The sequence below is a fragment of the Chiloscyllium plagiosum genome, unplaced genomic scaffold, assembly GCF_037043375.1.
Source record: "Chiloscyllium plagiosum isolate Xiang-an unplaced genomic scaffold, Cpla_swu_hap1 HiC_scaffold_2, whole genome shotgun sequence".
In the NCBI taxonomy this organism is placed as follows: domain Eukaryota; kingdom Metazoa; phylum Chordata; class Chondrichthyes; order Orectolobiformes; family Hemiscylliidae; genus Chiloscyllium; species Chiloscyllium plagiosum.
The window spans coordinates 15,501,281-15,514,970 of NW_028270140.1; the positions used below are offsets into that span (position 1 = coordinate 15,501,281).

The 13,690-nt window shown below is 42.2% G+C and overlaps 1 protein-coding gene across 2 annotated transcripts in view; it reads left to right on the top strand.

Annotated features, from left to right (window-relative positions):
• tnksa (tankyrase, TRF1-interacting ankyrin-related ADP-ribose polymerase a) overlaps positions 1-13,690 on the top strand; it is a 153,965-nt gene that overhangs the window by 27,663 nt on the left and 112,612 nt on the right. For both annotated transcript variants that reach the window (XM_043719972.2, XM_043719981.2), the window contains exon 2: positions 17-241. In XM_043719972.2, coding sequence (XP_043575907.2) covers positions 17-241 — 225 coding nt within the window. The remainder of the gene's footprint in view (positions 1-16; positions 242-13,690) is intronic.

Genomic DNA, 13,690 nt, shown 5'->3' on the forward strand with positions numbered 1-13,690 from the left:
TTGTATCTTATTGCAGGATTTGGCAGGAAAGATGTTGTAGAACATCTCTTACAAAACGGTGCAAATGTTCACGCACGGGATGATGGTGGTCTGATTCCACTTCATAACGCCTGTTCGTTTGGGCACGCAGAAGTGGTCAGTTTGCTGCTGTGCCATGGGGCAGATTCAAATGCTCGAGACAACTGGAATTATACTCCCTTACATGAAGCAGCAATCAAAGGAAAGATTGATGTCTGTATTGGTAAGTAGTTTGAAATTTTGGAATTTTAAAAAATATCGTTGGCAAGATGTGGGATGTTCAGTGATTGGACCGTCATTTATTGCCCATCCCTAATTGCTCAGAGGGTACTTAAGAGTCACTCTGGGTTTGGAATCACACACAGGCCAGAGTAGGTAAGGTTGGCAGATTTGCTTCCTTATAAGATATTAATGATCCAGCTGGGTTTTTACAGCAATCGACAGTGATTGCAAGGTACTCTTTAATTCAAATTTCTCCACCTGGCATAGACAGATTTGGACCCATGTCCCTAGAACATTGATCTGGGGTTTTGGATTGCTAGTCCAATGACGTTACCACTGTGCCACTGCCTCCCCAAATGATCAAAGCTGAAGAGCGCATAGAGCTAGAAAACGTTCTCAATACGAAGTTTTGAAAGTGGTAGACCTTCACAAAAATGAAGGGGATTTTGATTAACGTGCCAATGATAGATTTGGTAAAGGGAAAAGAAACTTAATGAATAGAATAGTTTCAGTTTGAAATACTCAGTGCTGTTTTGAAAGTTCAGCTGTAGCTGACCAGAAACCTTTTGAAAAAGGGCTAAATATTCCAAATCAATGTTAGTTATAGATACATAACATGTAAAACATGCACAAACTTGGCATGAATGAAAGTGCTAACATAGAAGACACTCTTAACTTTTATTACAAAGGAGAGAAACATTAAAGCTTTTTTTATGCAAGCTCAAATCTCTGGAGAAAGATAGAAGTACTGTTTCTTCACTAAAGGAGCGGGAAGAACATGCAACCAGGATGTTTAGATTTTTGCCATTTTTGATATTGTTTCCATCTTTTTGGAGAACACACTAATTTTGCCCTTGAAACCAGAATTAATTATCTTGTAATAAACATTGATGTTTTAAACATTGAATTATTTGCAAATCTTGATGCAACTTGACAGCATCTACTTCCTTTTATTGAAAATGTGACCTTTGCAAGGCAATTGTTTGTTACATGTCATTAGTTTACATTTCAGCTCCTATGCTTGCTTTTATACTTCCAGAAAATATTAACATTAATTTAAATGCTTTTGCTCCATTGTAGTCAGGGAGTCACTGGCTTGATTTTTCTTCCCATTGAATCCTCCAACTCATGACTTGAGGGCAGTTTACTTAATGGTCCTTTGGTAAAGAGCTGGGTTAGGAATTTAGCTGATCACTGACTGTAATGATTTCCTATAGTGAGGCAAGCTTTTATTTGAGGTTGTTTTGCTTTTGCTGCATTAAACAATTCATGCTGCAGTTCATAATTGATTTTAGCCCTGTCAGAGTTAATGTTCAGCCTACAGCTTTTTTATAACTTTATTAGATAGTAATTACCATTATTTCAGCACAGAAGGAGACCATTCAGCCCAGTTGTCTACACCAGTTTTCTGAGCATTCTCTAGGGCTACTCTCTACCCTAATCCCTGTAACCTTGCACATTGTTCCTTTTCATATAATAGAATTAATCTTTTGACTCCATTGATTGGACCTGCCTCTACCATACTCTCAGGCGGTGCATTCCGGATCCCACCTATATGCTGTGTGGGGGAAAAAAAAAATTCTCATTCTGCTTTTGCTTCTTTTGCCAATTATTTTAAATCTGTGCCCTTTTGATCCTTGTATGAAAGGAAATAGCTTCTCTCTCATTTGTCCAGATCCCTCATGATTTTCAACAGCTCCATCAGGTCTCTTCTCAGTCTTCTCCAACGAAAGGAGTCTTAATTTCTCCAGCCTATCTTCATAACTGAAGTTCCTTATCCCTGAAATAATGCTTGAATTTTTTTCTGTACCTTTCTAATATTTTCACTGCCTTCCTGAAGTGTGGCACCCAGAACTGGATGCCATACCTCACCTGAGGCCAAACTAGTGTCTTATATAAGTTAAAATAACTTTGGTTCTTTTGAATTTTATGCTCCTTTTAATAAAGCTAAAGATGCTGTATACTTTCTTAATTTCACTCTAATCTTGTCATGCCATCCATGATGGCATATGGATATAAAAGCCCAGGTTCCTAAAGATTCTTGTGGTAGTGTACTGTTCCTGCCTCTGGATCAGAAGGTCTAGGTTCAAGCCCTACTTGCTTGAACAGGTTAGGACACACCTTCAGAGCAAGTTGATTTTAAAAATTAGTTTACACCCAGTTCCCTCTGCTCCTGCACCCCTTATTATTGTCATAATGTAAATGGTTGATTCTAACCACTTTGCAATCAACATTTCCTCTAAGCTCTGCATGTGCACAGTCACTTCGAGTGGTCAATATGCCCTTTCTATTTGCAGCATTGCTTTCCAGTTCCAGAAGTTGCTGCCACACGCACACATCTTGTGTGGAAGAAAAAAGGCTAGCAGGAATGTTGATTGCAGTCACTAGCCATCTGATAGGAATTGACATGTTCAGTCTGTTTGACTCGCTACTAGTTTTGACCTGAATCACAAGACAGTGGGTTCAGATATAACTTCTGGATTTTCACCAGGTATTTCAAAGCAGTGTTGAGAGAGTGTTAGGTGTTGGTGATGTTCCTTTTGTGTGGTAACAATTTCATATTATTTCAAGAGAAGGGAATTCTGAACAACTGTTCTCCATTACCAGAAAGATTAGTCATTAATTCATTTGTTTGTGGACTCAACAGGACTGGGTTTGCTGCTGTTTTTTTCATGGACAGTGACACCACAAAAACTCAACTTATTAAATCACATTTGCCTTTGGCAAAAGCATGGAGTTGTCAAGAGCACAACAAAGTCAGCAAAAGGATATAGATCAGTGAAATGAAGGAGTAAAATTTCCACAAATGGAGTAAAATGTGGGAAAATATAAGTTTGACTACAGTGGGAAGGACAGAAAAGCAGAAAATTATTTAGCTGGAAAAAAACTGCATAATGTGATATAGTGATCTCAGTGTCACATTATGTGAATCACATTCAGTGAGCATGTGGGTACAGCAAATAATTAGAAAGATGTATGAAATGTATTGTAGTGATTCTTGAGATAATGAACAAATTAGACAAAGGGAAACCAGTACATGTGATCCGTTTGAATTTCAAGAAGGCCTTTGACAAGGTGCTACGCAGCAGGCTGCAAAATAACATAAGAGCCCATGGTGTTAGGGCAAGGGACTGACATGGAGAGATGATTGGCTGACTATTAGAAGGCAGAGATGGGGATAAAGAGGTCTTTATCAGGATGGCAGCTGATGACCAGTGGCATTCCACAGGGGTCAGTGTTGGGACCACAAATATTCATGTTCAACATTAATAATCTGGACAGAGTAACTGAGGGTATTAAGTTTGTATATGATGTAAACATATCATTTCAAAGGGGCAGATAGTGTTAAGGAAATGGGCAAGCTGCAGATGGATTTGGATAGGCTAAGAGAGTGGCAAAGAAGTGGTGGATGGAATAGTATGTGGGAAAGTGTGATGTTTCGCACTTTGGTAGGAAGAATAGAGGCATGCACTGTTTTCAAAACAGTACCAGGCTTTGGGAATCTTAAGCACGAAGAGAGTCTTTGTTCAGGATTTTCTTAAGGTTAACATGCAGGATTAGTTAGGAAGGTAAATGCAATGTTAGCATTCATTTCAAGATTACTAGCATGCAAGAGCAGAGATGTGCTGAGGCTGTATAAGGCTCTGGTCAGACTACATTTATAATATTGAGTTGTTTTGACATTGTATCCAAGGAAGAGTGTGCTCGTGATGGAGGAGGTCCAGAGGAGGTTTATAAGAATGGTCCTGGGAATCAAATCTTGTCGTATGTGGAGCAGTTGAGAGCTCTGGGTCTGTCTGTAATGGAATTTGGAAGGGTGAGAGGGCAGCTGATTGAAACTTACAGAATACTGTGAGGCTCAGATAGAGTGGATATGGAGAAGGTGTTTCCATTAGTGATTCATAGAGATGTACAACACAGAAACAGACCCTTTGGTCCAACTTATCCAAAGTCTCCTTGATCAGCAACACTCCACAGGACCTTACCATTAAGTGTATAAGTCCTGTTCTGATTTGCCTTTCCAAAATGCAGCACCTCACATTTAGCTAAATTAAACTCCATCTGCCACTCCTCAGCCCTTTAGTCCATCTGGTCAAGATTCTGTTGTACTCTGAGGTAACCTTCTTTGCTGTCCACTACACCTCCAATTTTGTTGTCATCTGCAAACTTACTAACTATACCTCCTATAATCACATCCAAATCATGTGTATAAATGACGAAATGCAGTGGACCCAGCACCGATCCTTGTGGCACACCACTGGTCACAGGCCTCCAGTCTGAAAAGCAACCCTCCACCTCAACCCTCTACCTCAACCCTCTGTCTTCTACCTTCGAGCCAGCTCTGTATCGAAATGGCAAGCTCTCCCTGTATTCCATGAGAAGGAGAGGCCAGCACCTGAGCAAATAGCTTCAGATTCAAGGTGTGATCCTTTAAAACTGAGATGAGCAGGAATGTCTTCAGCCAAAAGGCGATGACTCTGTGCAACCCATTGCTGCAGAAGGCTGTAGAGGCCAAGTCATTAAGTGTATTTAAGGCAGTGGTAGGTAGATTCTTGATTAGTATGGAGATGAAGGGCAATGGGGAGAAGGCAGAAGAATGAGTTTGGGAAACATATCAGCCGTGATTGAATGGCAGAGTAAACTCTGGGCCAAATGGTTTAATTTTGCTCCTATATCTTACGGTCTTATGGAACCAGTCTTATTTGCATGGGAACATTGGTATCTCATTCTTAGATTTGAAAAGGTTACAGAATAATTTACTCAAGTGATTTAGACCTATAGCACAGAAAAATCACCCGTTGACCTGTTGCATCCATGCTGGTCAGATGCAGCTGGTCAACTATTATAATCCAGTCTCTCCAATCTCTCTTCACAACTGAAACTCTCCAACCCAGGCAACAGCCTGGTAAATCTCCTCTGCGTCTTCTCCAGTACAATCACATCCCTCATATAATGTGGATTCCAAAACTGCATACAGTACTGTTGCTGTGGCCTAACTAATGTGTTATGTATTTCCAGCATAATCTTCCTGCTCTTAAACTCCATGATGCAATTAAAAAAGGCACGTATATCAAATACCTACTTAGCCACTTTATTTACCTGTCCTGCTACCTTAAAGGACTGGTGTACATACACACCAAGGTTCCTCTGATCCCTGGTGCCTCTAAGGGTCTAATGTTTATCATATGCACAAGTGCATCATCTCATTAATCTGCATTGAAGATTACCTTTAAAATTATCACATTGATTGAAACTAATGTTGATAAAATGTTTCCATTGATGGACAAAATATGTTTAAAGGGCAAAAAGTTAAGATTAGCAGAATGAGTTGAAGATGAGGTTGCATAAACATTGTTCATGGAGAGGTTTGTTCTGTTCCATCTTGATCTACAAGAAGTATTGTTGAAGCAGAGACTATTAAATTATTGTTGTCAAGAGTGACTGCTTTTGAAGAGGAGTAGTTAAATTTTTGGGACAAGTGGAATGTACAATTAGTCTAAGTGGTCCATGATGAAACTGATGCAATTCTAGTATCTGTTCATGCATTTGGGTCTTTACATTATATGATTGTAAAACTCTTTTTTTTTCTGCTAGGCCTAGCTTATTAACTACAACTGAAATTTCTGACTCTATCTCTTTGGAGTGGCATGATGGTGCAATGGTTAGCACTGGTGCCTCTCAATGTTGGGGACCTGGGTTCAATTTCAGCGTTGGGTGACTGTTTCTGTGGAGTCTCCATCAGGTGCTCTGTTTTCTTCTCACAGTCCAAATATGTTCAAGTTAGGCAGATTGGCTATGGTAAATTGCCTTTGGTGTTGAGGGATGTACAGGCTAGGTGGATTAGCCATGGTTAATGCAGGATTACAGGGATAGGATGGGATGTTCTTTGGAGGGTCTGTGCAAACTAGCTAGGCTAATGACCTCTTTCTACACTGATTCTGAGTCTGAGTTCCCAGTTGAATTTTCTATAGTATTTAGTGATGCAAGTCAATTTACATTAGTTTCTCAGATTTGTCTCACATTGTGTAGTTTGTTTGAATTCCTATGATATGACCAGAATCTGTCAGCATGTTGTAAAGGTGGTACCTCAAATATTGATTACTGGTTCTAGATATTAAAGATGTTCAGCACTAAACTCTTCCAAGACGATTCCTTTGAGTATTCCCACTTATTTGGAGGCATGCATATCTGTATATGTTCTTCTCCTTCTGTCCTATCCTGTCCTATTTGTATGTGTAGGCTGAATTATCTTCTAAGGATACTACAGAATAGTAAAGATGCATAAATACTCTGCACTTGTGTGGCCTACGTGTGACTCCAGACCTTTAACTTCCCTCTGAGCAATTAGGGATTGGCAATAAATGCTGGACTGGTCAGTGACGTCCCACATTCTGTGAATGAATTTTTTAAAAAGTACATTTGTAACATTTGAGTAAAACTTTCAAGCTGCCATACCACTAACTGTTTTGTATCAGCTGAACATTGGATCCCATGAAGTCACTGCACCATTACAATTTCCTAACCTACAATTATAGCACTAATATGCTACAAGGTTGCTTTTGTCTATACTACAAGTTATAGAAGAGACAGTACATTAGCTGGATGCAACGGTGTTTGCACGGAGGGATTGTGGAGATCGTTTTTAATAGCAGTGCGCAGTCTCCTGTAATGATCTGGCATTAGTTAAAACCATTTGAAAACAGGATTTATGTTTTTAAGAAAAGCTCTGCTAGTTCCCTAGAGACCAAGCAATGTTAGAATGTCTGAAGGAAATAAGATATTGAATGATTTTGCCATGTTTTTGCTTCAAGGCCCTCAAGGGTTGAATGCAGTCCTTAACAGAAATATATAGAGAAACTCAGCAGGCCTGCGGACATAGAAACCAAGTTAATGTGTTAAGTCTCTATGACTCTTGCCTTAAAAGGAATATTCAGGACTGATTCTGAAAATTCAGTAATGCACAAATGTTCAATTCTGTACTTAAAGAAGAATCCTTTGTGGGTAAAACAGCCAATTGATGTCTGATTCACCACTCGTGTTCACAGTGAGTGAGGCGTAATGTTGGTTTATCTATCTCTGGACCTGGTGGCCTGGGTTCATCTCCCACTTGCTTCAGAAATATGTCACATCTGAGCAAGCTCATTAGAGAATTTTTTTTAAAAATGCGTGTTGATTTAAACAATGGAGTAATTTAGGGGAGGCTACAGCCTACAGTTATTATAGCTGGACTGTTAATCTAGAGACCCAGGTTCAAATTCTGCCATAGCAGCTGGTGGAATTTGAATTCAATTCTTAAAAATCTGTAGTTAGAGTCTAATGACGACCATGAATCCATTGTTGATTGAACCAGATAGACTTTTGTGACACTAATGACTTGAGGGAAGGAAACTGCCATCCTTGCCTCGTCTGGCCACATGTGACTCCAGACCTATAGCAATGTGGTTGCCTCTTCCCTTGAGGCAAATCTGCATGAGATTGCCACTCCCTGGAAACTCTGGTCCAACATATCCTTAAAAAAAAGTATGAATCACAATACTACTTTTCCAAACAGAAAATATTTGGAAAGGTGAATTACATTCTTGGGCTGCTGTTGTTATGTGAAAAAAAACCTATTAGCTGCCTTTTAACTGTACTGGCTCAACAATCCTCTTATAATTCTTAATTTACTAACTGTCAATAGCATCTGGCTATCTGACTGTCCTGACTCACTACTCCACTGCTGACCCTCCTTTTACGAATGCTTCAGCTTACTGACCCAAGCCTCATTCATCCTGACTGAGCCTTATAATCACCACACTGATCACCGTGCTACTTGCCTTCTGCTCATCACATCATACCCCTTCTTGCTTGGTGTCTGACCCTTGCAGCATGCTTTTAGGAGCAGCAAAATGTTTGTGCTCAAAAGGAAACTAGAAGGGACCGAGCAAAAAAGTAAGAAGCTGCAAGTCGAAGTGACTGAAATAATCATCGAGGGAGGCAAGCAACAGCAGGGTTAGCAAGGAGGCAGGAAGCAGGAGGTAGTGGTGGTGGATGGCAAAGTGTTTATTTGTTTTTAAATGGCACATTGATGACCCTAAAGCAAAAATGGTAACAGACCACAAGAAAGTTCCCTGAATTATGAATCGCACTAAAACAAAAACACACTTCAGTTGAGAACCCATATAGATCTGTAAAGCTGTTTGGAAATGGAGCTCCATGAATTTTATTCAGTGACAGTGAACAAGTCAGTATTATGAGAATTTTCTCATGTGGTGATGTTTCCATAATCTATTGTTGTCACTAGTTTGAATGAAGCTGCTAAGTGGGTTGCTGCAATGCTTTCTGCAGATGGTGCATTGCACTGGAATGAATCTTTTAGGTGGCAGATGGGATGTCATTCAAGTCACCTGCTTTGTTCTGGAGTCTTGAGCTTCTGTCAGAGCGGCACTCATCCAGGCAAATGTAGAATGGTTAGTTAGACTTCTGACTTGTGGCTTGGTACTTAATAGACAGATTTTGGATAGTCTGGAGGTGAATTGCTCACCACTGAATTTCTATCCACTGACCTGCTCATGTAGCCACTATTTGTTTAGCTGGTGCAGATCAGTTTCTGGATGTTGATTGTGGGTGATTCAGCACTGGTAATGTTATTAAATGTAAAGGAGATGAGGTTGGTTTTACCTTGTCAGAGATGATAATTACCTGCACTTGTGTGATGTAGTTGTTACTTGGAGAAAGTGAGGATTGCAGATGCTGGAGAATTAGAGTCAAAAAGTATGGCACTGGAAAAAGCACAGGTCAGGCAGCATCCAAGGAGCAGAAGAATTGACGTTTTAGGCATAAGGCCTTCATCAGGAATGTTACTTGCCATTTAACAGCCCAGTCCTGTCTTTCATATCTCCGGTGTCGTCAGTGAACACCTGTTCTTGTGACCTCACAGAGGTAAGGTTATTAAAGCAGCTAAGATGAATGGACTTATGACAGTCTTAGAGTGCTGTCCTGAGAAAAGTTGATTGGCCTTCAACAATTGCAGTCACCTTTTCATTGTGCTAGATATAAATAAGCGAGTTCCAGCCTCTAAACATAGACACACACGTATATACAGACACACATTCCCTTTATCCTGTATTTTTCTGAGAACTTTGTGAAGACATAATTTGGTCAAATGCTGCCTTTAACTGATGTAATCTTTAGCCTATTTGTCTGTTTTTGAAACAAGACTGTAATGAGGTCTTGGAGCCAAAACAACATGGCAGAAATCAAACTGTTAGTGTGCAGGCCGCGATAGTTAAAGTTCCGCTTGTAGGACTGTTGGTGACAAGTTCCATTGTTTTGTCAAAGATCTGTTGGCTTTATCGGGCAGTAATTGTCCAAATTGTATTAGTCTTTTTTTCCAACAATTCATACCTGGGTCACTTTCCACTTTATGTAGATGTCAGTATTGTAGCTATAATGGCATGGATTGGATGGGGGAAAGATTGTTCATCACCATGAGTGTCTGGAACTACAGCCAGTAGCCTTTGCTGCAGCTATTGCCTTTGTATGTCCTTGATATCATATGGAGTGAGTAAAAATTATTTGTCATGCTTGGTCCTCAGAAATTGGCTAAGATAGATCATTATGCTGTGCTACTTGCTGAAAATTGATTCAAATGCTTCAGTCTTGCCTTTGCACTCAACTGCTCGGCTGTTCTATCATTCAAAGTTAGGATGTTTATTCGTCCCATCATTTATTCATAACTGGATTCAGAGCTTTGATCTGATGGTTGGTTGTGTGAACTCTTGACATTTACCTTGTAATTCTTCAGAACTGGGAGCAACAATTCAACAGGGACAATTTCAGCACTGAACATATTCCAAGATTTCACTTGTATTTCTTTAAAGTGAGTTGCAACTCGTGTGGTGAAGTGATTAGGTAAAATAAACTGTTAGGAAATCAGTTGTACTAATATACAAACAATTTATGTCCCACATGGCTCCTTTTAATTTGATTTGCCTTTGCTTGTGTAGACTAAGATAGCACTCTGGCTTTAAATTTGGCTCTTGAAAATAACAAGTCCCTGTTTGCCCTTCATATCTGCTTTAAGATCATTTTTTTTTAATGTTCAGCAGACTAAGTCCATTTAGGCCACTGTGTTAATGGAGAAAGCAGAAGTTTGCTTCACCTTACTGTGAGAAAGTGAGGACTGCAGATGCTGGAGATCAGAGCTGAAAATGTGTTGCTGGAAAAGCGCAGCAGGTCAGGCAGCATCCAAGGAGCAGGAGAATCGACGTTTTGGGCATGAGCCCTTCTTCAGGAATGAGGAAAGTGTGCCAAGCAGGCTAAGATAAAAGGTAGGGAGGAGGGACTTAGGGGAGGGGTGTTGGAAATGTGACAGGTGGAAGGAGGTCAAGGTGAGGGTGATAGGCCAGAGTGGGGGTGGTGGCGGAGAGGTCAGGAAGAAAGATTGCAGTTTAGGAAGGTGGTGCTAAGTTCGAGGGTTGGGACTGAGACAAGGTGGGGGGAGGGGAAGTGAGGAAACTGGAGAAATCTGAGTTCATCCCTTGTGATTGGAAGGTTCCTAGGTGGAAGATGAGGTGTTCTTCCTCCAGCCGTCGTGTTGCTATGGTCTGGCGATGGAGGAGTCCAAGGACCTGCATGTGCTTGGTGGAGTGGGAGGGGGAGTTGAAGTATTGAGCCACGGGGTGGTTTGGTTGGTTGGTCCGGGTGTCCCAGAGGTGTTATCTGAAACGTTCCGCAAGTAGGTGGCCTGTCTCCCCAATATAGAGGAGGCCACATCGGGTGCAGCGGATGCAGTAAATGATGTGTGTGGAGGTGCAGGTGAATTTGTGACGGATATGGAAGGATCCCTTGGGATCTTGGAGGGAAGTAAGGAGGGAGGTGTGGGTGCAAGTTTTGCATTTCTTGCAGCTGCAGGGGAAGGTGGCGGGAGTGGAGGTTGGGTTGGTGGGGGGTGTGGACCTGACAGGGAGACACGGAGGGAGTGGTCTTTTCGAAACGCTGATAGGGGAGGGAGGGAAGGATATCCCTGGGGGAGGGGTCCGTTTGGAGATGGCGGAAATGACGACAGATGATACGATGTATACGGAGGTTGGTGGGGTGGTAGGTGAGGACCTGTGGGGTTCTGTCTTGGTGGTGATTGGAGGGGCGGGGCTCAAGGGCGGAGCAGTGGGAAGTGGAGGAAATGCGGTGGAGAGCATCATCGACCACGTCTGGGGGGAAATTGCGGTCTTTGATAAAGGAGGCCATCTGGGTTCAGTATTGGAACTGGTCCTCCTGGGAGCAGATGTGGCGGAGATGAAGGAATTGGGAATATGGGATGGCATTTTTATAGGGGGCAGGGTGGGAGGAAATGTAGTCTAGGTAGCTGTTGGAGTCGGTCGGTTTATAGTAAATATCCGTGTTGATTCAGTCGCCCGAGATAGAAATGGTGAGGTCTAGGAAGGGGAGGGAGGAGTCTGAGACGGTCCAGGTAAATTTGAGGTCAGGGTGGAAGGTGTTGGTAAAGTGGATGAACTGTTCAACCTCCTCGTGGGAGCATGAGGCAGCGCCGATACAGTCATACAGGCCACCTACTTGCGGAATGTTTCAGAAAACACCTCTGGGACGCCCGGACCAACGAACCCAACCACCTTGTGGCTCAACACTTCAACTCCCCCTCCCACTCCACCAAGGACATGCAGGTCCTTGGACTTCTCCATTGCCAGACCATAGCAACACGACGGCTGGAGGAAGAGCACCTCATCTTCCGCCTAGGAACCCTCCAATCATAAGGGGTGAACTCAGATTTCTCCTGTTTCCTCATTTCCCCTTTCCTCCCCCCCCCCCCCCCCCCCCCCCCCCCCCCCCCCCCCCCCCCCCACCTTGTCTCAGTCCCAACCCTCGAACTTAGCACCACCTTCCTAACCTGCAATCTTCTTCCTGACCTCTCCGCGCCCACCCCCACTCCGGCCTATCACCCTCATCTTAACCTCCTTCCACCTGTCGCATTTCCAACATCCCTCCCCCAAGTCCTTCCTCCATACCTTTTATCTTAGCCTGCTTGGCACACTTTCCTCATTCCTGAAGAAGGGCTCATGCCCGAAACGTTGATTCGCCTTACTGTCCCGAGCGCAGGTCCGTAGAAATGCAATGATATTTTCACAGATTTTCTACTTATGATTGTTATCTGGTTGTTGTTCAGTACTTTAAAACAATAGATCTTGGCCATTTAAAGTATCACCGGAGACCAAAGTGAAGATACAAATGTTACTGCCAGTCACACTTAATGCTTCTTTCTGGTTGCGAGTGGATTGTTAATCTATCCCCAGCTTTTCCACTGCCATTTCATTACCTGGCATAATCCAGAAATGCTGTGATCTAGCTTTTAGCTTCAAAATGTCTTTTGTATTCAGATTAGTCTCAGGTTATTTCAACCAACTGATAATTCATAATAGCAGTTTACTCCACAGGATTTAAGTAAAAGCAAAATACTGTGGATGTTGAAGATCTGAAATAAAAACAGAATGCTGGAGAAGCGTAGCAGGTCTTGCAGCAAGTGTGGAAAGAGAAAAGCAGAGTTAACATTTTGAGTCCCAATATGATAGAAACAGTTCCCTCCAGAGGTGCTACCCATCTTTGAGTATTTCCACTATTTTGTGATTTTATTTTAGTATCTGCAGTTTGTTTTTAAGTAATTGAAACTGCTTTTACACTTGGGTTGGATTACAGGAGATTGGTTTTAATACATTAGTCTGAACAGCAGTCAAGATGTTGACTGGCAGGGAGAGATGGTTAGATTCTGCCTTGTCAGAGATGATCATTGTGCAGAAGGCATTCTGTACTGAATTCAGTACTGGTTGCAAAATTTATAACTTCATCTATGACAGCATGATAATTGTTTTCCAGAGACCTGCAGTCTTTATTGTAGCAAGTTGAATGTTTTTTTTCTTAAAGGGGGTAGAAGTTCCCTGTCAGACTATCCCCAGCTCATGAGTTGCGGATGGCCTCACTGTGAAGCATCCGTGATGCTGAGGAGGTTGTGGATAGCATGTTGATGAATTGGTCCCACCGCAGATTAGAGGGAGACAGTGAATGGGTGACCGGAAGGTAGTGCAGGTGTCCCTTGCGCCATCTCCCTCCAAAACAGTTATATTGTTTTGGATACTGTTTGGGGGAGATGACTCACCAGGGGAGGGCAGCAGTTGCCAGGATCATGGGAAAAAGACTCATAGAGCCACAGTCATAGGGGATTCAATTGTAAGGGGAGTAGATAGGCGTTTCTGTGGCTGAAAACGAGACTCCCGAATGGTATGTTGCCTTCCAGGTGCTTGGGTCAGGGATGTCACTGATCGGCTGCAAAGCATCCTGAAAGGGGAGGGTGAGCAGCCGGTTGTCGTGGTGCATATAGGCATCAATGATAGAAGTAAAAAGTGAGATGAGGTCCTGAAAGCAGAATTCAGGGAGCTAGGGGAGAAGTTAGAGGAAGACC